Source organism: Vulpes lagopus, chromosome X, assembly GCF_018345385.1.
Source record: "Vulpes lagopus strain Blue_001 chromosome X, ASM1834538v1, whole genome shotgun sequence".
NCBI lineage: Eukaryota > Metazoa > Chordata > Mammalia > Carnivora > Canidae > Vulpes > Vulpes lagopus.
This window is the reverse complement of record NC_054848.1, coordinates 45,836,068-45,860,985: the sequence shown is the minus strand read 5'-3', so window position 1 is coordinate 45,860,985 and position 24,918 is coordinate 45,836,068. Positions and strand designations below refer to the sequence as shown.

General features: G+C 40.6%; 2 protein-coding genes across 2 annotated transcripts in view; one reads left to right on the top strand and one right to left on the bottom strand.

Annotated features, from left to right (window-relative positions):
• LOC121482516 (constitutive coactivator of PPAR-gamma-like protein 2) overlaps positions 1 to 3,733 on the top strand; it is an 85,703-nt gene extending 81,970 nt beyond the window's left edge. Inside the window, exons 10-11 of the mRNA XM_041740410.1 lie at positions 3,351 to 3,408; positions 3,550 to 3,733. Of these exons, the coding sequence (XP_041596344.1) occupies positions 3,351 to 3,408; positions 3,550 to 3,733 (242 nt within the window). The remainder of the gene's footprint in view (positions 1 to 3,350; positions 3,409 to 3,549) is intronic.
• Positions 3,734 to 15,839: 12,106 nt separating this feature from the next.
• The window catches only part of LOC121482515 (constitutive coactivator of PPAR-gamma-like protein 2), a 100,936-nt gene continuing 91,857 nt past the window's right edge, over positions 15,840 to 24,918 (bottom strand). Inside the window, exons 7-8 of the mRNA XM_041740409.1 lie at positions 24,557 to 24,614; positions 15,840 to 20,676 (exon numbers count right to left, since the gene is read on the bottom strand). Of these exons, the coding sequence (XP_041596343.1) occupies positions 20,422 to 20,676; positions 24,557 to 24,614 (313 nt within the window). The 3' untranslated portion in view covers positions 15,840 to 20,421. The remainder of the gene's footprint in view (positions 20,677 to 24,556; positions 24,615 to 24,918) is intronic.

The following is a 24,918-nucleotide window of genomic DNA, read 5'->3' as shown; positions in this document are numbered from 1 at the left end:
TTTTCTTTTTAAAAATATTTTATTTATTTATTTACTCATGAGAGACACAGAGACATAGGCAGAAGAAGAAGAAAGCTCCCTGCAGGGAGCCTGATGGGGGACTCTATCCCAGGACCCCGGGATCATGACCTAAGTTGAAGGCCAGACGCTCAACCATTGAGGCACCCAGGTGCCTCGATTTATTTTCTTCATAGATCACCTCTCCAAAGTTATCTATTTGTTGTGTCTCTTTAGATTGGAAACTCCATAAGAGTAGGGATTTTCTCTTGTTCCCAGCTCCTAGAATACTTTTAGAGTTTATTCTAGTGAATTTGACATGATATAGGGATAAAGTAAGTTTTCCCCAAATGGATAGCTGGTTGTTTCAACACCAAGACTCCCTTTTAAAAAGGAGAATTATTTCAGTCATCCTGTTTTTTTACTTCTACTAAATACTGAGTGAGTCAAGAATGGTTATAATTATTATTCAGTACAGTGATTCTCAACGTTGGTGGTATATTAGGATCATACTTAAAGATTTTTTAAAAATTTAGATATAGAGTATGTATTAGTTTTTTAGGGCTACCATAACAAAGCACCACAAACTGGATAGCACAAAACCATAGAAATTTATTATCTCACTGTTCTGGAGGTGAGAAGTCCAGAATCAAGGTGTTGGCAGGCCATGCTGTTTCTAAAAGCCCTAGCAGAGCATCCTTCCTTTCTTTCTAGCTTTTGGTGGTTGCAATCCTTGACATTCCTTGGCTTGTAGATGTATCACTATGCCTCCACCATCACATGGTGTTCTCCCTGTGTGCCTGAATTTCCCTTTTCTTATGAGGATCCCAATCATTGGATTAAGATCCACCCTATGACCTCATTTTAACATGATTACATCCTCAAAGGTAATATTTCTGAATAAGGTTAAAATCACAGGCTCTGGGTGAATGTGAATCTTGGGGACATACTATTCAACCCCCTACGGAGTGTCACATTTTATAAAATCTGCTTCACTAGGTCTGGAGTGGAGGCCTCGTATACTTAATTTTTAAGAGCTTCATTGACTTGAGTTCACCTGAAAGGTAAATATGGGAGAAAAACTAGAACATTTCTAAAAAAAAGAGAGAAAGAAAGAAAACGAATGTGAGAGAAAACTAGTTCTGTCAGATATTAAAAATACTACAGAAGTAAAATGATTCATACAGTATAGAACAAAAAATGAATTAGATCAATGGAACAAGTAGATTCCACAAGTAGACCCAAATACATAAAGGAATTTAGTTTATGATAAATGTGGCAATTGAAATTAGTGGGGAGAAAAAAGGCTTATTCCATAAATAGTGCTCAGACAACTGCTGCTATTTGTTGTTGGGGCAGGGGACGGAGTATCCTTACCTTACTCCTTGTACCAAAATATAATTCTAGATGGATCAGAAGTGGAAAAGGAAAAAAAATGAAAACATAATTCTAGAAGAAAAGATGGATGTACTTATATGTACTTAGGAATAGGGAATGCCCTTTTAAAGCAGACTCCCAAACCCAGATGCCAATAAAGGAAACTATTGATAGATTTGTGTCATAAAAGTTAAAAGCTTCGTGAGACAGAAATACCATAAACAAATTAAAAAGATCAACAGAGCTGGGAAAACATATTTGCAACATATATGACCAAGGGCTAGTTTCTTTAATTTACAATAAGTTAAGAAAAAAAAAATCAACATGAAAAAGGCAAAACCCAATAGTAAAATGAGCTAAAGAATAAGCAAGTAATTTACAAAGGAAAACATATATACATCAATACAGATTTGAAAAGATGTTCAGTCTCATCCATGAGGCATATGAGAAGTATATTTCTTATGTATTATGTAAGAAATATAAATCGAAACAATAAAACTCCATCTTCACCTATCATTTTGGGAAGCATTTAAAGTTTGATTATATGCAGAGCAAGTGAGGATATGAGAAAATAGATACACACTGCTGGTGAGACCATAAGTTGGTGCAGCTTTTTACAGGTACAAATTGGCAATATTTATCAAAATAGAACATGCACATATTCTTTGACTAAATGGGTGGACTTTGCTAGAGTATTCACAGCAATCGTTTCCTACTTTTTCCTTTCTACCAATTCATGGTTTTTATTTGTGTATCTATTCTTCCCACTCATAGTCCATGTATTATGGGGTAAACTGATTCTAATATGTCTGGCCACAGACATTATTACTTCAGGGGAGATTTGTAATGTAAGCCAGCCAATTAGGGTGCACCCTAGGAGTCCTGCTCATATGAAAGACTGGATCAGAAGTTTTTGCTGAACTTAAAGGAAGAGACTGTGTCCATGGCCACTGGCAGCCATCTCATGGTTACCTTGCCTACAGCAATGTTTCTCAGCCTTTAGTGTGCATCAGAATTACCTAGTCTGTTAAAACACAAATTGCTTATCTCCCTCCTCAGAATTTCAAATTCTGTAGATCTGAGGTAGGGACCAAGAATTCCCTTTTGTAAGAAGTTCCCTGATGCTGCTGAGGCTGCTGGTGTGGGGACTGCACTTAAAAATCTACTTGGATAAAGTAGGGATTGCAGAACATGGAAACTAAAAGAAACTGAGTGGCTCAGTTTCTTTTTTTTCTCAGTGACTTTTTTTTTTTTTTTAACTTGCTAAACAGAGGCATCTAATCATTATACTCAGTAATCTTGCCATTAAAAATGTACCCTATGGATATCATTGCAGAAGTTCACCAAAACATATGCCCCTGGATGATCATTGCAGCCTTGTTTGTAATAGCTAAAACTGGAAGCAATCAAAGCACTTCTCCATAGGGAACTGATCTGATAAAATCATCCATCTAATGGAATACTATGTAGTATTAGAAATTATGAAAGTCTGCGTATGCTCATAAAGAAATATCTCTAAGATACATTAAGTATAAAAAATTATGATGACTCAGTGGGAGTAATTTATGCTTTTTAAACAAAAGAGTAAACAGATGAATATATGAAGGTATATGCTTAGTTATTTCCTGGAAGGTTAATTACTTCCCGGAAGATTAATTCTAAGAATGGCTATATTTGAGAATGGTTGGGATTGGGGTGGTGCTAGAAGTTTCTGGCATCACTTTGTACATTTTTATTGTTTTAATTATCTATCTTTAAGTAAATTATCCTGTTTTAAAAAAAGAAAATGTCATTTGGAGTTATCTGAGCAAGGCATGGGCCAATTTTAGCTTTTTTCTTTGTATTTCTGTATTGAAAATACAACTAATAAATGTTATATTCTTTTTTTAAAAAATTAAATCATGAAAAAGTAAATGGAAAATTGAAGACTTCTCAGGTATTCAACCAGACTTGAGTGCCACTGTCATGGTGCATAGGTTATAAACTGGTGGGCACCTCTACCTATCCAGCTAGGGAGATGTTTATTGTACCCTCGTATGCATATGAATCACCTAGGGATCGTGTTAAAATGCAGATTCTGATTGAGTAGATCTAAGGTGGGTCTCAATATTCTGCATTTCTAATAGGCCCCCAAATGGTGCTAATATTGCTGGACCACTGATCAAACTTTGATAGCAAGAAAAAAGGAGGTGAAGAGGAGGAAGAAAAAGGAAGCATCAGAGTGGGCTGTGATGATGGGGAGGAAGGGACAGATATGACACTGCAGCAGAATGATCAGATATGGTGGATGAGGAGAATCTGGGATGATGAGGTTTCTGGCCTGGGTGATGAGGATAGTGGTGACATTAACCAGAAGTAGAGGAATCAAGCTGGAGATAGGAGGAGAAATAGGAAACAGTGTAGGATTGGTAGCAAGTCTTCATATTTAAACACAATGAGGTATGCTTTTTTGGGGGGAGTTTGCTGGACTTGCCCAGCAGATCATTTGAACTCATTTGAACTCCTCAGTAGAGTTCAGTTAGAGGTAGATTTGGAAGTCATCTATATAAAGGTAAGAGTTGAAGCCATGGGAAGGGATGAATCTCACCAAGGAGAAAGAATACTGAGAAGATGGCTGAGAATAGAAACTCTAAGAAAGGCTTATTTTAAGAGACAGACTAAGGGAGGAAATGAAGAAGAAATCAGAGAGGCAGTACAGAAGACTAGATATTCCGAAAAAGATTAGATATTCTGAAGAAGACTAGATATTCTGGCCTCCTACAACCAGAGCAACTTGATCCTGCATAAAATACAATTTGTACTGTATTGCTGGATATGTGAATTGGCAACTACTGCATAGTAAACCATCCTCAAACTCAGTGGCTTGAAACCAAATCATTTATTATTGTTTATGAATCTATGGGTTGGCTGCATATCTCTGCTGTTGGACCAGGCTTGGCTGATCTTGGCTAGGCTTGTGTACTTGTGGTCTGCTGGTGGGTTGGCTGGGGTTAACAGGTCTAGGATGGTCTTGTCTGGTCTAGCTGGACAACTGGACAACGGGGTCTCATCTTCCAGAAGGCTAGTCCAGGCTTGTTCTCATGGTAGTTCCAGGGGTTCAAGAGTGAGCGGAAGCATGCAAGCCTTCTTGAGGCCTGTGCTAATAACTGGCATAATTATCACTTCTGCAAAAGTCTATAGGCCAAAACAAAACCTAGTCCAGATTTGAAGGGTGGAGAAACCTATCCATCTCTTAGTGGGAGGAGCTGTAGAAAGTATAGATACAGGAAGATGTGAACAAGTATGGCCATTTTTGTATTCAATTAATCATGCTGGATTTGTCAGAAGTAAAAGGAGTCTTTAGAGGACAAGCAAACATATGATAATGACAGTTAACAAATCTCAGTGAGCTAGCTGCGGGAACGGAGCACTTGAGAAAACTTCCAAAAATGGAATAGCAGTATATCCTTGGAAATTTGAGGTGTTGTTACTGGATGGAACAAGGAAAGGTTGCTGGTTAGGTAGGAAAACAAACAAATAGACACCTGCCATAGAATCTAAGAGTCTAGCATTTTTCATTGGAAAATTCTACAAATGCTTTATTTTTTATTTTTATTTTTTAGATTGCATTTATTCACGAGAGACACAGAGAGAGGCAGAGACATAGGCAGAGGGAAGAGAAGCAGGTTCCATGCAGGGAGCCTTATGTGGGACTCGATCCCGGAACTCCGGGATCCTGTCCTGAGCTGATGGCAGACAACCAGAGCCACCCAGGTGTCCCTCTACAAATACTTTAAATTAACAATGAATAGTTTTGGTCTTTCTGGTCCTAGAAACTAGTATGCTCATGGGCCGACTTTAGAGTTTGAACTGAGACTCAAAACCAGTATGCCAACCATGTCTTCTTAATGTACTGAAGGTATTTTCACTTCCATTAGCTTTTTAAAATTTATTTTTATTTTATTTTTATTTTTTTAAAAGATTTTATTTATGCATCCATTAGAGTCACACACACAGAGAGAGAGGCAGAGACACAGGCAGAGGGAGAAGCAGGCTCCATGCAGGGAGCCCGACACGGGACTCGATCCCAGGTCTCCAGGATCATGCCCTGGGCTGAAGGCGGTGCTAAACCGCTGAGCCACCCGGGCTGCCCTCCATTAGCTTTTTTTTAAATCGGAGTTCAATTTTCAACATGTAGCATATCACCCATTGCTCATCCCATCAAGTTCCCCCCTCAGTGCCTGTCACCCATTCACCCCAACCCCCCACCCATCTCCCTTTCCACTACCCCTTATTCGTTTCCCAGAGTTAGGAGTCTCTCATGTTCTGTCACCCTCACTGATATTTCCCACTCATTTTCTCTCCTTTCCCCTTTATTCCCTTTCACTATTTTTTATATTCCCCAAAGGAATGAGACCATAGAATGCTTGTCCTTCTCTGACTGACTTGCTTCACTCAGCATAATACCCTCCAGTTCCATCCACGTCGAAGCAAATGTCATTTCTAATGGCTGAGTAATATTCCATTGTATACACACACCACATCATCTTTATCCATTCATCTTTCGATGGACACTGAGGTTCCTTGCACAGTTGGGCTATTGTGGACATTGCTGCTATAAACATTGGGGTGCAGATGTCCCGACGTTTCACTGCCTCTTTATGTTTGGGGTAAATCCCCAGCAGTGCAATTGCTGGGTCGTAGGGCAGTTCTATTTTTAACTCTTTGAGGAACCTCCCCACAGTTTTCCAGAGTGGCTGCACCAGTTCACATTCCCACCAACAGTGCAAGAGGGTTTCCCTTTCTCCACATCTCTCCAACATTTGTTGTTTCCCGTCTTGTTACTTTTCCCCATTCTCACTGGTGTGAGGTGGTATCTCATTGTGGTTTTGATTTGTATTTCCCTGATGGCAAAGGATGCGGAGCATTTTCTCATGTGCTTGTTGGCCATATCTATGTCTTCCTCTGTGAGATTTCTGTTCAGGTCTTTTGCCCATTTCATGATTGGATTGTTTATATCTTTTCTGTTGAGTTTAATAAGTTCTTCATAGGTCTTGGATACTAGTCCTTTATCTGATATGTCATTTACAAATATCTTCTTCCATTCTGTAGGTTGTCTTTTAGTTTGTTGACTGTTTCTTTGGCTGTGCAGAAGCTTTTTATCTTGAAGACCCAATAATTCATTTTTACTTTTGTTACCCTTGCCTTCATAGATGTATCGGGCAAGAAGGTCCTGTGGCCAAGTTCAAATAGGGTGTTGCCTGTGTTCTCCTCTAGGATTTTGACAGATTCTTGTCTCACATTTAGATCTTTCATCTGGGGATCCCTGTGTGGCCCAGCGGTTTAGTGTCTGTCTTCGGCCCAGGGCGTGATCCTGGGGTCCCAGGATCGAGTCGCGCATTGGGCTCCTTGCGTGGAGCCTGCTTCTCCCTCTGCCTGTGTCTCTGCCTCTCTCTGTGTCTCTCATGAATAAATAAATAAAATCTTTTTTAAAAAAGGATCTTTCATCCATTTTGAGTTTATCTTTGTGAATGGTGTAAGAAATGGTCTAGTTTCATTCTTCTGCATGTGGCTGTCCAATTTTCCCAGCACCATTTATTGAAGAGACTGTCCTTCTTCCAGTGGATAGTCTTTCCTGCTTTGACGAATATTAGTTGACCATAGAGTTGAGGCCCCATTTCTATATTCTCTATTCTGTTCCATTGATCTATGTGTCTACTTTTGTGTCAGTACCACACTGTCTTGATGACCACAGCTTTGTGGTACAACCTGAAATCTGGCATTGTGATGCCCCCGGCTCTGGTTTTCTTTTTCAATATTCCCCTGGCTATTCAGGGTCTTTTCTGATTCCACACAAATCTTAAGATGATTTGTTCCACACTCTGAAGAAAGTCCATGGTATTTTGATAGGGATTGCATTAAATGTGTAAATTGCCCTGGGTAGCCTTGACATTTTCACAATATTAATTCTTCCAATCAATGAGCGTGGAATATTTTTCCATCTCTTTGGGTCTTCCTCCATTTCTTTCAGAAGTGTTCTGTAGTTTTTAGGGTATAGATCCTTTACCTCTTTGGTTAGGTTTATTCCTAGGTATTTTATGCTATTTGGTGCAATTGTAAATGGGAATGACTCCTTAATTTCTCTTTCTTCAGTCTCATTGTTAGTGTATAGAAATGCCACTGATTTCTGGGCATTGATTTTGTATCCTGCCACACTGCCAAATTGCTGTATGGGTTCTAGCAATCTTGGAGTGGTTTTTTATGTACAGTATCATGTCATCTGCGAAGAGGGAGAGTTTGACTTCTTCTTTGCCAATGTGAATGCCTTTTGTTTCTTTTTGTTGCCTGATTGCTGAGACTAGGACGTCTAGTCCTATGTTGAATAGAAGTGGTGAGAGTAGACATCCCTGTCGTGTTCCTGATCTTAGGAGAATGGCTCCCAGTGTTTCCCCATTGAGAATGATATTGGCTGTGGGCTTTTCATTGATGGCTTTTAAGATGCTGAGGAATGTTCCCTCTATCCCTACACTCTTCAGAGTTTTGATCAGGCCTGGATGCTGTCTTTTGTCAAATGCTTTCTCTGCATCTATTGAGAGGATCCTATGGTTCTTGGTTTTTCTCTTGAGGATATGATGTATCACGTTGATTGCTTTGCTAGTGTTGAGCAAGCCTTGCATCCCGGGGATAAATCCCACTTGTGGTCATGGTGAATAATGTTCTTAATGTACTCTTGGATCCTATTGGCTAGTATCTTGTTGAGAATTTTTGCATCCATGTTCATCAGGGATATTGGTCTATAATTCTCCTTTTCGGTGGGGTCTTTGGTTTTGGAATGAAGGTGATGCTGCCCTCATAGAACGAGTTTGGAAGTATTCCAACTCTTTCTATCTTTCTGAACAGCTTTAGTAGGATAGGTATGGTTTCTTCTTTAAACGTTTGACAGAATTCCCCAGGGAAGCCATCTGGCCCTGGACTTTTGTGTCTTGGGAGGTTTTTGATGACTGCTTCAATTTCCTCCCTGGTTATTGGCCTGTTCAGGTTTTCTATTTCTTCCTGGTCCAGTTTTGGTAGTTTGTGGTTTTCCAGAAATGCGTCCATTTCTTCTAGATTGCCTAATTTATTGGCGTATAGCTGCTCATAATATGGTTTTACAATCGTTTGTATTTCCTTGGTGTTGGTTGTGATCTCTCCTTTTTCATTCGTTATTTTATTAATTTGAGTCTTTTCTCTTTTGTTTTTTTAATAAGGCTGGCTAATGGTTTATCTATCTTATTAATTCTTTCAAAGAACCAACTTCTGGTTTTGTTGATCTGTTCCACAGTTCTTCTGGTCTCTATTTCATTGAGTTCTGCTTGATTCTTTATTAACTCTCTTCTTCTGCTGGGTGTAGGTCTTATTTGCTTAACTTTCTCCAGTTCCTTTAGGTGCAAGGTTAGCCTTCTATTTGAGTTTTTTTCCAGTTTTTTCAGGGATGCTTGTTTTGCGATATATTTCCCCCTTAGGACTGCTTTTGCTGTATCCCAGAGATTTTGAATGGTTGTATCTTCATTCTCATTAGTTTCCATGAATCTTTTTAATTCCTCTCTAATTTCCTGGTTGACCCTTTGATCTTTTAGCAGGATGCTCTTTAACCTCCACGTGTTTGAATTTCTTCCAAATTTCTTCTTGTGATTGAGTTCAAGTTTCAAAGCGTTATGGGCTGAAAATATGCAGGGGACAATCCCAATCTTTTGGTATCAGTTGAGACCTGATTTGTGACCCAGTATGTGGTCTCTTCTGGAGAAAGTTCCATGTGCACTTGAGAAGAATGTGTATTCAGTTGCGTTTGGATGTAAATTTCTGTAAATATCCGTGAAATCCATCTGGCCCAGTGTATCATTGAAAGCTCTTGTGTCTTTGGAGATGTTGTTTTTAGAAGGTCTGTCATTTGCAAAAAGTGCCGTGTTGAAGTCTCCCAGTATTAGTGTATTATTAGCTAAGTATGTCTTTACTTTGCTTATTAATTGATTGATATACTTCGCAGCTCCCACATTAGGGGCATAAAGATTCATGATTGTTAGGTCCTCGTGTTGGACAGATCCTTTAAGTATGATATAGTGTCCCTCTTCATCTCTTACTACAGTCTTTGGGATAAACTTTAATTTATGTGATATGAGGATTGCCAACCCTGCTTTCTTTTGAGGACCATTTCAATGCTTAATGTTTCTCCACCTTTCATTTTCAGGCTGTAGGTGTCCTTATGTCTAAAATGGGTCTCTTGTCGACAGCAAATAGATCCAGTCTGAAACTCTGCGCCTTTTGATGGGATCATTAAGCCTATTCACGTTCAGAGTTACTATTGAAAGATATGAACTTAGTGTCATCATGATACCTATTCAGTCCCTGTTTTTGTTGGTTATTTCTTTGGGCTTCCACTTTGTTTTACAGAGTCCCCCTTAATATTTCTTGCAGAGCTGGTTTGGTGGTCACATATTCTTTCAGTTTCTGCCTATCTTGGAAGCTCTTTATCTCTCCTTCTATTCTGAATGAGAGCCTTGCTGGATAGAGTATTCTTGGCTGCATGTTCTTCTTTAGGACCCTGAATATATCCTGCCAGGCCTTCCTGGCCTGCCAGGTCTCTGTGGAGAGGTCTGCTGTTAACCTAATACTTCTCCCCATGTAAGTTAGGAATCTCTTGTCTCTTGCTGCTTTAAGGATCTTTTCTTTATCTTTGGAATTTACAAGTTTCTCTATTAAATGTTGGGGTGTTTTACAGTTTTTATTGATTTTAGGGGGGGATCTCTCGATCTCCTGGGTCTGAATACCTGTTTCCCTCCCGAAATTAGGGAAATTCTCAGCTATGATTTGTTCAAATATGCCTTCTGGTCCTCTGTCCCTCTCGGCGCCCTCTGGAACCCCAATTCAACGTAGATTTTTTCTTCTGAGGCTGTCATTTATTTCCCTTAGCCTTTCCTCGTGATGTTTTAATTGTTTTTCTCTTTTTTCCTCAGCTTCCTTCCTTGCCATCAACTTGTCTTGTATGTCACTCACTCGTTCTTCTGCCTCATTAACCCTTGTCGTCAGGACCTCCAGTTTGGATTGTATCTCATTTAATTGATTTTTAATTTCGGTCTGATTAGGTCTAAATTCTGCAGTCATGAAGTCTCTTGAATCCTTTGTGCTTTTTTCCATTGCCACCAAGTAGCTTTATAATTGTGCTTCTGAATTGTTTTTCTGACATCGAAGTGTAATCCAAATTTTGTAACTCTGTGGGAGAGAGTAGTGTTTCTGATTCTTTTGTGGTGAGTTCTTCTTTCTAGGCATTTTGCTCAGTACCGAGTGGCTAAAAACAGGTTGTACTGGAAAAAGGAAGAAATAAAAAGAGTAAAAAAGGGAAAAAAAATCAAACAAAAATCCCCACAAGACAAAAAACAAAAACAAAAAACAAGGAGTGGTATCCTCTGGTTCTATATACTGTAAATCCCTTGACTTCTCCTGGAGCTTTCCAGCGCTGCTTGTTCAAGAACTTGCTCTTCCCCTGTCCTTCCAGCTGGTCTTCTAGGGAAGGGACCTGCCGTGCTGATTCTCAGGTGTGTGCACCTGGGGGAGCTGCCCTGCCCCCCTGCCAGGTGCACGGGTCAATGGGAGCTGTTTATCCTGTGAGGCCCCTGTTCCCTGGCGGCCCCGACCCTCCCAGGCACAGGGTGACACCAGGAGTAACAACAGTGGCAGCGGCCAGCTCTCCAGACCTGGAGTCAGCTCCAGCAGTAACTACTATAGTCTCCCAGTTCGCAGGGGCCTGGATGCTCCAGGGGCGGCGGGGGCCGGGGGTGCTGATCTGCACAGCTCCAGGCGCCCGGCGTCAGGAGCGTCCTCGCTGTCCCGTGTCCTCCCAGCCTCCTCCTTGTCCCTGGGGGAACCCAGGAATCTGGACGGTGTCCCCCGGCGCCTGGGATCCGGGGCCTGCACCACTGGAATCGCGTTCTCGGGGCCACGCACCCCCCTCCATGCGGAGCTGCCGCCTGAGCTGCTCCCGAGGCCCTGCCAGGCACACGCTCCAGCCTTTTACCAAGCTCGGCCAGCGGTGTGTGGCGAGCTCTCCCCGGCGTGCACCTCCTCAGTGACTCCGGAAACTTGGAGGCTCCACTGCCCCTCCTGGGATCCTGCCTGAGTTCCCTGTGAGCACCCTTCTGTCCAGGAGGATTTTTAAAGTTCCTGCTTCTCCGGGACTGGGGTTTCCTGTCCTGGAGGCTCCTGCTGCCCACCTTAGCCCGGCTGCTCGTTGGGGTGAGGCCTCCCCCACTGGATTCTTTTTTATTTATTTATTTTTCATCTTCCTACCTTGTTAGAATCGTGAACTCTTCTCTGTTGCTTCCAGCTGTTCTCTCTTTAAATCTCAGGCCAAATTTGTAGGTTTTCAGAATGATTTGAAAGTTATCTAGGTAAGTTGGTGGGGACAGATGACCTGGGGACCCTACTCTTCCATCATCTTGCCCCGACCCCCCCATTAGGTTGTTTTATTCACACCACTATCAGTAAGGGAGGCAAGGCAGGTATTATTATTCCCACTTAATGCTACTTTTTAAAATAATTTTCACACACAAAATTTTTTTTCACTATCTTATAAAGGTGAACATTTGTGTGCCTTAGGTCCCAGGAGGAGCCATGTGCAAAAGTATTCATAGTAACATTAACAGAAACTCATATTTTCACTGGACAGAGAATGGGTAAATTGTGGTATATTCATACAATGGCTATTCTATAGACCTGAAAGCAAATTAACTAGAACTGTAGCAGCATGTTTGGGTCAGAGAAATCAAACTGAGTTAGCAAAGGAAGTTGTAGACTACATAAAAATTACATTTTTATAAAATTAAAAAGCAGGTAAAACCTAACCAATATATTGTTCAGAGACCATTATGTGATAAAAATATTGAAAAAGAAAACAAAGGAATGAAAAACAAAACTCACGATACCAGTTACCTCTGGGGAAGACAGGGAGATGGAATACTTCTTAGGTTGGTTAGTGGACTCATGTGTATTCATTTTACTACCTAATCTCATAATGTATGTTACATACAGCCTTTTGTGTTTATCAAATATTACATGATTTTCTTAAACTGGTCAAAAAGGAACGAGAAATAGGAGAGAAATGTCAGGGAAGCCAGACAGTTTCAGGAGATAGGTTATGTTTCAGTGTCAATTATTATGGAAGTCCTCAGTGAGATAAGGTCCCTATGAACACCCTGGACTTGGTGACTGAGGGCACACTGTTCTCTTTTGGAAGCAGCCACATTCAAATGGAAGGACTGGCACTCAATTATAGGTTAGGAAGGAACATGTTATGAGGAATTCAGGACTGGGAGCGTCAAGTCTCTCATCCCTTATCATGGCCCTGCATACCCATAAGAGCTCACATTTATCAAGGCTGTATTATCTGCCAGGCACTTTACATCCACTATGTCACTTAATCCTTACAACCATCGCCACAACGTGGGCTAGGGGAGCTAAGCTCAAATGCTTGTGTTACCACCAGATTATATTCACTTCAGCCACGCGCGGGGAATCCCTATGACACTAGAATGGGAATGAATGCTTCACTAGTTCATTCCAAATTTTAGGTATAATAACTCAAGTGGTTAGATAATGGCAACCAGACAAAATGTGATGAATCAGTTCTATGCAGAAATGGGTCATTTCTCCTTGTGATTCAACTCACCAAACTTACCTCTCCCTTGTTCCAGGCATGTAGTAGAACTGTACTTTTCCACTTCTATGAAGTTAGGTGCAAATATGTGACTTGCTTTGTGCGATGAAAAGAGAGAAGTGATGTATGCCATTTTAAGCTTTAAGAGTCAGTATGCATTCTGGCCACATGCCTTCCCCTGATTCAGTAATGGGGTTTGTTAGTCTGAGTTCCCAAGTGACTGTAGATGAAGAGCTCCCCTGCCAATGCATGCTGGACATATATGAGCAAGAAGTAAACCTCTGTTATGTTATTGAGATTTGGGGGTTATTGCAGCAAAAACTAGCTTACCCTGACTGATACACTTCCCTTTTTAACAGTTGGAGATTATTCATGTATAAGGACTGAATAATGAAATGAGAATGTATACAAATGTGTAAAGTGCCCGGACCTCTCTCTGGCACACGGTAAGACCTCATTAGATCACTTTCTGTAATCTATTCCTAATAGATGATCACAGATTTTTCCTATTTCTCACACATAAAGACTAGTTGTAGAAGATATAAATATGTTCTAGGCTCACATTATTCCTAATGCTTGTGAGTTTGGAAGATATGTTTTCTTTGTCACTTTTCCCCTCAAATCCATGAAAAAGTACAATTGGCCCTGCTCAGATCATATACCCATTCCACTGGGGAAGGTGAAGCCACATGACTGACCAACCCACCTCTACTGCAAGACAGGGAGGAACACTACCCCAAAAGGAAGAATTGGGTTTAACTGCTAGAAAGAAGAAGGAATGCTGGGCATGCAGAAACAAAGTTATCTGCTTAGTCAAAACAAACTTAGATTTAGAACTCTGGTTTTATTGCTCATTAGCATTTACAAACTTGGGTACCACTGAATGCATTTATTTACTCATATATAAAGTGGGGATAGTACTTACTTTGCAGAGTGGTTTGAGGATTAGAAATAAGGTGCAAGAGTCTGGTACTACACCTGGTACCTAGTAGGTGCTTAATAAATGGTAACTTTTAAAAGCCAAATGCTAAAGATTTCCTACTATTAATTTCCGAATTCCAATACTCAAAGGCTAGGTAGGAAAAGGCATCTATAGCCACAATGAACCTAATATTAAACAAACTATGTTACAAATAGGAGTTTTTATTTAAGGGTAAAGTGTTTATAAGCTTCAGTAGGCCTCTAATGCTCATCTTTAGACTTAGCTGTTTCCTTTAATCTGTATACACAAGGCACAGAGCAGTTAGGGAGGCCAAGCACAGCTAATGTCACTCAGCAGAAGCAGTAAGGTAAGAAGAATGCTCTAGAGTCCTGGCTTCAGACTCTGCTCCAAGCATGCCTCTATGGGTCAAAGGTGACTCAGAGCTCAGGGTTGTTTTTTTTTTTTTCATAGCCCCATAACACATTTAAATTAATATCATTCAGTGCTCAACCTTTATACTCCATCTTTTTGTTTTTTTGCCACTGGCATATCCTGCCTCAGAAGTCTACAATCTGCTTTATACCAGGGAATATTTTCAAAGGTATTTTAGCTGTCCTTGATTTACTAAGTGCATGCTGGGTGGTATGTGCTAAGAAGACAGCGATGATGAAGTTTAATTGAGGGGCAGAGATGCAGCAAAATGCTATGGGGACTGGGTGTGATGAGTCTGTACAGGGTTCCCTGGTCAGGGATCAGGAAAAGAATCAGAAAGATATGAGCTGAATCTTGGTGGATAAAGTTGAGAATGTACCAGAGACAAGGGGAGAGAGGCATTCTAGGCAATGGTATAAGCAAATGAGAAGAAATGGATATTAACAGCTATATGGGATGCACTTCGGTGTTGCTGAAATGGGTTAGGGTTGTAGGAAATGAGACTAGAGAAGTGGTCAGGGGCCAGATCATGAAGGGACCATGGAGGTGGGGGTATAATATGTTAGAAGGACAGATTATTCTGGAAGCTGATATACATGGTAGATTAAAGCAGTAGTTCTTAATGTCTCTTGAGTCATAGCTTTTGTTAAGAACCCGAGAAAGGGCAGCCTGGGTGGCTTAGCAGTTTAGCGCTGCCTTCAGCCCAGTGTGGGATCCTGGAGACCTGGGATTGAGTCCCACATCGGGCTCCCTGCATGGAGCCTGCTTCTCCCTCTGCCTGTGTCTCTGCCTCTCTCTCTGATGAATAAATAAAATAAAATCTTTAAAAAAAAAGAAGAACCCGAGAAAAATATAGGGGCCCTTTCACTGGGAAAAGGTACATACACTTAAACACAAAAATGCTGCTTAAAGTTTCCTGGTTAGGAGTAAGACAGGGGAGCAACTCCAATAATTCAAGTGAGACATGAAGAGGCCTGAACTTAAACCACAGCATCTGGGACAAAAAAGAGACAGATGTGAAAAACAGGAAGATGGTAGAGTATGATCAACAGATCTTGTCACGAGGTGGATTTCAGAAATGAGGGAAAAGCATGAGTCTAGGATAACTCCCAGGTTGGTTTGTGATTTCGACATTTGAGTAGAAGGTAGTGTCTACTTATAGAGAGAAGGAGGTTTCAGAAGAGAGGATGTGTTCAGTCTGGGAAATGTCAAGTCAAAAGTGCCTTTAGAACAGCCAAATACAAAAGTTCAGCAGGAAGCTAAATATGCCCTTCCTTTTGATGATTGTTGCACTGTTTCTCTTGTCCTAATATTCACCTACAAATAGGCTCCTAAATCTCTGTGCAACACTTCTGAACTAGACAAGCATATCCCCCACTTGCAGAAAGGGATCCAGAAAATGGGAGAAGAAATTTAACTTCACACACCCAAAATTATTTCACACTCTTTTTACTAAAAGAATAGACTTTTATTAAGCACTGTAAGTTTCTTTCCATCAGCATTAACAGAACAACAGACCAATTCCATCACAGAACAACTCCTGAGACATTTTCATTCCTTTCTGAAACACTTCCAGAAACTCCTGCAGTTTCCCCTAAGAAGCATCCATTCAAACTTACATTAATAAACTATGGAGCTTTTGTGGTGAGGTGAGCCAAAAAGGCAGGGAATTTGGAATCTGGGAGTGGGAAAGAGAAATACATATTATCCATCCACTAAACACACTGTCAAGAGCACAGGAGAAGAGATACTAACACAGGAAAAAACAATGAAAGAATTTACTTTTGTCAATAACATCATTTATCAGAGAGCACTAAAAACCATTGACTCCTTGCAGTTACAGTTTCTTTAACCTAGTATGTTATACTAAAAACAGAAGAGAATAGGATAAAATAAAAGGAGGGGAAGTGTCTTTGGGGAAATAACTAAAATGAAATCATCAGATTTGGCAGGGTTATGAGAGATTAATAAAATCTGAAATATTTAATTTGCTTCATTTACATGAAAATTCACTAGTCATTAGTTACTACCAACACGGACAAAAAGAGCATCTATAAAAGTACAAGGGCAATGTCAAAAGCTGAAATGGGCACCCTAGCATAGGGGGTATTTTATTTTGCCTTTAAATTGGAAAAGATGATTTTGTAAAAAAAATGAAGTTATCTTCTTAAAACATCAAAATAACCTCTGACAATATTGAAGGTAATTAGCAGTAATAAGGGAATAGTGCACTGAGCTCTACCTGCCCCAGCAGATTACTGCAATTAGCCAAGGGGAAGATAATGGAAAGTCAAATTAAAGATGCCAAGGTCAGGAGAGGGAGAAAAATATGGAGTGACATACAATGGAACAGTGAAAACTTACCCCCTGCCCACAAACCCCAAGCATATTTAGGAAATATGCATCAGGAAGTAAATAAGTATAATGATTAAACCTTAGTAGAATTATACTAGCTACTTTAAACAGTGGTCTACTTGTATTGTCGTTTCAAAGGAGGGGAGTCTTAGAGACTGAAAGGGTAGCAGTGACATGCCCACACAAGCCTTCTAAGGTTCCAACGGACTGGATCACTATAACCAAACCGTTACTTCCACATTCTTCCTACCCTATGTAAGCATTCCTCCCCCCACCCTCCCACCCCCGCCTTAACCACCCTCCCTAATGCCCTGTCTGGCTATTTTTCTCAGTGATCAAAAAAAGTTAATGTGATTTGGCCAATCAGTAATGCTAGAAAATCAAGATGGAGACTGAAATCAAATGTCACTGGCCAGAGCCAGTGCCATTTCTTGGGCTTTAAAGTCTACCCAAAGTCCTCCTGGCTCAAAATGAAAATGATTCAAGTAGGCAAAAGTTTGTTAGGCCTGGTTCTGACCAGACTGGCCACTGGATAAGGGTGGGAGTTATAGGCTGACCCTAAGACATACCAGGAGAAATCAAGAAGAACTGCAAGTCCTTGGAAATCAGTGGCTATATACAACCAGGATGCTTTTGCTTGTGGCCCTTTTGCTTGTGATCCAGGGGTCATTTCTGGGGGTTCCTATATGATTTTGTTCAAGAGAGGCCACATACATTATAGTAAGAAATGGAACTTCAAGGAAAGGATGAAAGTCTCTTCAAGTGATACAGCAAAGATCAGACCCACCTTCCCCAATTTGCCCTCAGATAAGAAAAAGTTCATCTTTCAGTAATGAACCTTAGCCTTTCCAGCTCCTAAACTGTATATTTGGCAGATAAATTAAAATATAGGATGTGGCCCTTTATGGTTCTTTATTACAGTCTTCCAAACCCAAAAATGCTGAATCCAAATGAAGGTTGGAAGTGAGCCACTTATTTCACCTTGGGGCAGGCTAGGAGAAAGCAGAGGTATGTGGAAGGGAGAAAAGCAAGCCTTTTGGCAAACTGGAATCATCCCTGTCAAAGCAGCAATTTTACTTCTCACAGTGAATGCCTATAAAATAAGAAAATTTCCTAAGGCTGTGAGAGTTAACAATACTGTCATTTGATTGTGTTGAATAGATTCAAGATGCACAGAAACAGCAACTGAAGAAAATACCTTTCCATATAACTCTAAGCACTTTCTATTAGAAAATGGTGTCTATATATTCTATTTAACTCAGCTCAGTAATTCTGGTTATTTTTAGAGCTTCAAAGATTCCTCCCTCTGTGGCTCCAGAAAGAAATTTCCCAGCCATGTAAGTTCATTACCAAATCCCTTTCTTGCTGGACACAGAAATCCTAACCTTCAAGATATTTGTGAAAGGCTGGGCAGGTCCAAAAGAAGAGGGGAGACCAAATTAAGGGAGCAAATTCCAAAGAGGAGGTTTTTGTTTATGCTTTCTTCTTGGTTCTATCTTGCTAGGTGTGCATACTTGTCATCTTGCTTGGTTTATGTAAGTGTCTGGGCAGAGGGCGAGGCATTCTAGGGCCTCCTCCCCCTACAAGTTGTGGGTTCTTTTACACTGGGTCAGACTAGGATTAAGAGTCTGAGACTGTTTCCAATCTCTCATGATGAACTCATATTAAGTGGGCAGTGAGCAAATAGCCTTCTGGTTGTCTAGAAAAAAATCACCAAGGACCTACTGTGGGTTAAGGTACATGGGGTTTTTCAAAAAGAGAGAGAAACCCTGCTAGAAGTCTAGTCAGTTGAATTCCTGTAGAAATGGTACTTCTTGGGCAAGAATATCACAAAGCCCAAAAGGAGATGTGTAAGGCTAGAAGCCTCAGTTCCTGAATGAAGACACAATGCTAATCTGTTGTAAGCCATGTTCCCATCTCTCATACTGAAGCTGCTGAGGAGGGAAACTGGAAATGCAAGTTTGTCTGCATTGGATACTGCATCCATACTGGCAAGGAAGAACAGCTTTTTTTTTTTTTTTTTGTCCTGGGCAGATTCTGGCCTCTTCAGGGGCTGGGAGCCTTTCCAGAATACCCCTAAAGGCCTGAGCCAGAGTCCTCTGAAGTCTTCCTTGCAAAGCAAATGAAAAGATCTAGTAGTCAAAATGTCAATGAACAAATAAAACGATCTAGGCATGTAAAATCAAATTGTCGATTTCTTCACACTTCCCTACCCCATCTTTCCAATGCTAGTCTTCTCTCCTTCAGGGATTCATGGCAATCAACTCTAGCCTGAGGCCAGTTTGACCCAGGAGTTCCAGATGAGATTTCCTCCAAATTGGCTGCAAGCCTAGGCAATCACCTCTCATCCCCTTTCTCTCTCTGACTAGGCTGTTCCTACAGAAGGAAATGCCCAAATCTTCCCCACCCCATTCCAACCTCTTGTGTTCACTATATGGGATGTGAGGGCTCTGTTCAAGATTAAACTTGTGACAACCCAACTATTTGTTGTTCTGAACAGGCAATCTCTGGAAAGTACTTTTTGTCTGCTTTAGAGAAGCCCATCTTCTCATAACTGATGGGCTGCGACTCAGTAAGGATTTTAAAGTGTGGTCTTTTGGAAAGAACCACTTCCATAGCAGTGGAAGCATTTCTGGAAAACTCAGTAAATCCTCTGGGACATCACCATGTATGTATGCATGTGTGTATACATGCACACATGCACACAAACACATATATTTATATATATAAAATATGTATAGATAAATAGATCTGTCTCTTTATATAAAGGGTATGTGTATGCATATAGATACACACATTCATATATACATCCACCCATACACACCTACATATCCCCCCCCCCACAGTCTTTTGAGTTCCCTTTCATACTCAGTTTCAATACACTGATTCCCACCCTTTCAGGGTGTGGGCAGCAGGGAGTGGGTGAACTGCACCACATCTTCTATTTTACAAACAATGCATTAGTTCAGAGGCAGGAAAAATCTGCCGAGTACTTTTCTGACTCAGTAGAATCCCCCAGTACAAAGGCCATTGGTAGTTTTCTTTTTAAGTGTATAAAATAAAAAATAAAATAAAATAAAATAAAATAACCAGTACTATTTTGCTTCCCTGAAAACATTTACCTATCTGATTGTCAGGCCAGAGTTAGAGGCAGTGGTATAAAATCTTGGGTTAGGTGAATGGGAGAAAGGTATGGATTATATACCAAGGTCCCACTACTTCTTAGAGGAAAAAGCAAGCTAGGAAACCACAGGCAGCAGTCCCTACCCCTACCATCCATGGGTTTTATAAATGAGTAACATGATGAAGACTCAGAAAACCAAAGCTGGAGCTTTTCTATAGGGCCTTACATGATGACACCAGATTTCTGACAGACACTGCCTTACTACACTCCCAGGGGAGGCAAAGAGAATACTGGCACTACATATTCAATTTGAAAATAGGAGCTAGTCCTTTTACCATTCATCTTTGCCCAGAGCTTCCCTAGAAGCAGACCACTAAGTCTGAAGGTCCAGAAAAAGACAGGGAAAGGGAAAAGATGAATAAACCAGGACATCCCAATAAAATGCTGGATAAATCTAGGCTAAGCATTTATGTCCTCCTCTAACTTGGGCCTACAATCAGAAAAGTATAGGTTTTCCTCTCTTCCTGATCTGCTGAAGCCATCTTCTCATTATTCCTCCTTCTGTTGTGCCACAGTTCCTAGCTTTTGCTCTCTTAAGCGGCTCTTCTCCCCACTCTTCACAGGGAAGTAGCGGTTACCATTATTACACATGTTGCTGTCCCTGGATAAGGCACATTGTGATGGAGTTGGAAGATGATGACCACTCTTCTCTTCTTTAATCAATGTGCCATTGTTTCCATTTACCTGTGAGTGGGACCGACCCTGATGAGGCTCCAGGGATTTAGAAACTCCATCTGAAGTGCCCTGTCAAAAACAGAGAGAGTCCGTGGAAATGGTAATCCCAAACTGGCTGACACTTCCCAAGCATGTTTGGACAGCCTTTGGAAGCTGCTTCAGTTCTTCAAAAACAGCAGAAAGCCCAAAGCTTGTTACCACCTAGTAGTACACTCTGATAACTGTCCTGAGAACTTAAGGTGACAACAGATGGATTTGACCGAAACTCAATGGCCATGGCAACATAATAATGACACAACTATCATTTATAAAGCTTTGAAATATACTTTTCTAATGCTAGCAGGAACCCTAAATGGTAGATATGATGCCCCATTTACAGATGAGGAAGCTGAGGCTCAGAAAGATTAAAGTACCTTGCTCATGGAGACTCAGATAGAAAGTAGTAGGGCCAGGATTCCATGCCAGGTGGGTCAGCCTCTAAAGTCTATTCTCTTAACTGCTGCACAATACTGTCCAATGTTGACAACTGGACATGTAAATGAAAGCAAAGGAAAGCAAACCAGAAGATCTCTGTGCACTATTCCACAGAATCTTTCATAACAGAAAATAATCACCTGTTTTTCTGTTGATTTCAGGGATGTGACTGCTTTTGAAATACTAATGACATGAACTGCATTACCTTGCAATGCAGGGCTGTCTCTCCATGAATGTTATTAGGAAAATAGCAGCTTCCGATTGCTAAGAGGTTGGGCGTCCCAGGTACTCTGTGGTTCATTTTATGGATAAAGTAAATGAGGCTCAAAAAAAAAAAAAAAAGGTAAAATGATTTGCCCGAGGTCACTAGCATGCCGAGACTTGAATCCAAGGCTATTTGACTCCAAAAACCTCATTCTTTCCACTAAGATACAATATATAATGGAAATCTATTACCTATGGAATTTGTGGTCAATTATAAATAATAACTGAATTTTTATTGAGTACTTCCTATGTTACAGGTCCTGTGATAAACACTTAACAAATATCATTTAATACTCATAAATGACTCTGTGAGATAGATACCAATTTCTCCATTTTACAGACGAGGAAACTAGGGCACAGAGAAGTTTGGTAACTTGTGTAAGGTTACAGAACTGATAAGTGGTAGAGCCTGGCCTGATTCAAAGCTAGATGATTTGGCTCCAAAATCTGTACAACATGGGCATTACTATGAAGTGTTGCTCAAGAACCTGGAAATAAGATGAAACTAGTAAAAATCCACACAATGGATGGAATTAGCCACCTGAGGGAGTCTGCAAAGAAATAAAACATTACCAGTAAGTGACTTAAGAAAATATACGATACTCCAGTGGCCTAGAAATAATCTCAAGAAGACAGGACTATGGGGGCAGCTGGCTGGCTCAGTCAGAAGAGTGTGTGACTCTTGATTTTGGGGTTGTGAGTCTGAGCCCCATGTTGGGTGCAGATATTAATACAAAAAAATAAATAAACTTAAAAAAAAGAACATAGGACTATAGGGTAAACAGATTTAATAAGGTGGAACAATGATCTCATGCTCTGAAGAAAGGACGAAAAAGGAGAAACATTAAGGCAATCAGCAGCAGCTCTGTCCAGGAATGATGCCTTAGTTAAACACAAAGTCAACAAGAGAGTTTCCTTGGCCAGGCTACCTTTGGAGTAGATAAGAGTATCCCTAGTAATCTCAGCAAAGAGAAACTTAAGATCATCTACCATCCCTTCTTTTCCCTTAGTTTCTTCATCTGTAAAATATAGTAATAGTAGCTATGTTTTAAATTCCTATAAGGATTCAATGAGACACTTAGAACATGTTGTGCATGGCACACTATAAAAACTCAATAAATGCTAGCTAATATTATTGTTTTGATTCCATGTCCCCAAGCAAACTTCTGATACCACAGTTTCTCTTGCAGCTTACACTTAAGAAAAGCAAGCTCTGATAGAAATGGTGAAGAGCATATGCACTAGGGTCAGCCAGACCTAAGTCTGAATCTTGTCTACCAATTAGAGTTGTTACACTTCAGTGGAATCAGGACAGCACAGGACTTTTGGAATCAGTCAGCTCAGACTGGAATGGCAATATAGATATTGACTTGATGGATAATTTTGGGCCTCAGTTTCCTCCTGTTTAAAATGGAGAATAATAAATACCTCACACGGATTTATAAGAGTGACCAGAAAAGAGTAAGTGCACAATATATAACAATAATTACTGTGGAAAGTACTTGATTGCGATAAAGTAGCATAAATTTGTATCTTTCACTAGATCTTTCACAGATCTTTCAGTGTCTTTTCACTCCCTCTCTTCTCCCCAGTGCTACTCTTTCAGCCACATCCACATAGCTATTTCTGTGATCTTAGTTAATATGAATCAACCTCTGAGAGATAGGATCTACTCTTATTCTACCAAAAAAAAAAAAAATCAGGTTTTTCAGACTGTATACCTAATGATCAGCCCTAAGTCATGATGGATTAATTGAGGCTGTATTACATTGTGGCAAGTTTTCCTTTGAGGTATAATCCTTTGTATCTTACTGAACAGCTTCTGGAAAAAGTTGAGAAGCTTTGGAAAAAATCCCTAAGTCCTTGCTCTCTGGCTTATGTGGAGGATTTACCATTCTATTTCCACTTTTAGCTCAAAATAACATTAAAGCAGATATGTTTTTGAGAAAACATTAGACAATGGGGATTAACATGGATACAATGAAGGCTGGCTGTATACAGAACTAATTTGGAACTGAGAACCTATGTCAAAGTTGCTTTGCAGTGTGGTCTCATAAAATGACCCTTGTGAAGATTAAAAACTGCATGTAAAATGTCTAGTAGAGGGTTTGTTAGAAAGGGGGCACTCAAGAAGCAGTACCTACTGGGGTGCTTGGGTGGCTCAGTTGGTTAAGCATCCTACTCTTGATTTCTGCTCAGATTAGGATCTCAGGGTCTATTGAGATTGAGTTCTGAAATGGGCTCCACACTGGGCATGGAGCCTGCTTAAGATTCTCTTTCTCCCTCTGCCTCTGCCCTTCCCCCTCCCCTGCTCATGTGCACTAAATAAATAAATGAATAAAGAAAGATAGAAAGAAAAGAAAGGAAGAAAAAAGAAAGAAAGAAAGAAAGAAAGAAAGAAAGAAAGAAAGAAAGAAAGGGTTGCTGCTATACTATGAGGAGCCCAGCAGTCTGAGTCTAGTAAAAGATTCTGGTTCACTACAAGATTAGGGTCTTCATATCTGGGGAGAGGGGCATGTCTAACAAAGATTGATGGAGACTGTGACAGAATTCAAGGTGAACAATAGAGGAAAATTTATGACCATTTTGAGCCATTAAGAATACACAAAATGGCAACACCTCCTTCCTTCTTGTATTCAGCAAAGGCCAAAGTTCAATTTTCTAAGCCTCTTGGGTAGTCCCTCAGAAAGCCTGGACAGCTAGCAATCCCACTGTTAACTTCACTTTGGCCCCTTTATGGCTGCACTTAGCACACACTATGCTAGGTATAGGTGTTCAGGACACAGTACCTGGTTTCTTTTTTTTTTTTTTTTTTTTTATTTATGATAGGAACACAGTGAGAGAGAGAGGCAGAGACACAGGCAGAGGGAGAAGCAGGCTCCATGCACCGGGAGCCCGACGTGGGATTCGATCCCGGATCTCCAGGATTGCGCCCTGGGCCAAAGGCAGGCGCCAAACCGCTGCGCCACCCAGGGATCCCACAGTACCTGGTTTCTATCCTGTGGTCTCACTCAGGGAAAAGGATGACACTCTGCAGCACTGTGGAAACAGCCTGGGTAGGCTAACCCTCACTAAACAGCTAGAGAGCAAGAGAATGAAATCAAATGCTGGGAGAAGCTAGGAAAACAGTTTTCCATGCCTGATCTGATCTTTTGCAAGTTAGCTGAAAAGACAGGAGGTGTCAAACAGGAGGTATCAAAATAGTGCTTACTTGTTTATTTCCTTTTTTGTGTCCTTTGGATCCTCTACCAGTCTGTTCTTTTCCATGCCTGTAGAAAGTGAGGGAAAAAGTGATCCTGAGGAACAGAGACAGCCCATACCCACATTTTCACTTAGTTAACTACTCACCTTCTCTAGGAAGTTTGACCCTCTTAGGTTAGATAGATGCCCCTCGTCTGTGTTACCACTGTAACCCTTTCTCTGATTTCTATATTATACTAAATTGTTCTGGATCCCATGTCCTCCTCTAGGGGGAAAACTTTTTCCCTGAGGCAGGGAACTTAGTGTACGTTTGCTGAACATTTAAACTGAAAACTGGCTTTAAAAATGCAAAGTTAGTTAATGCCTCTTACC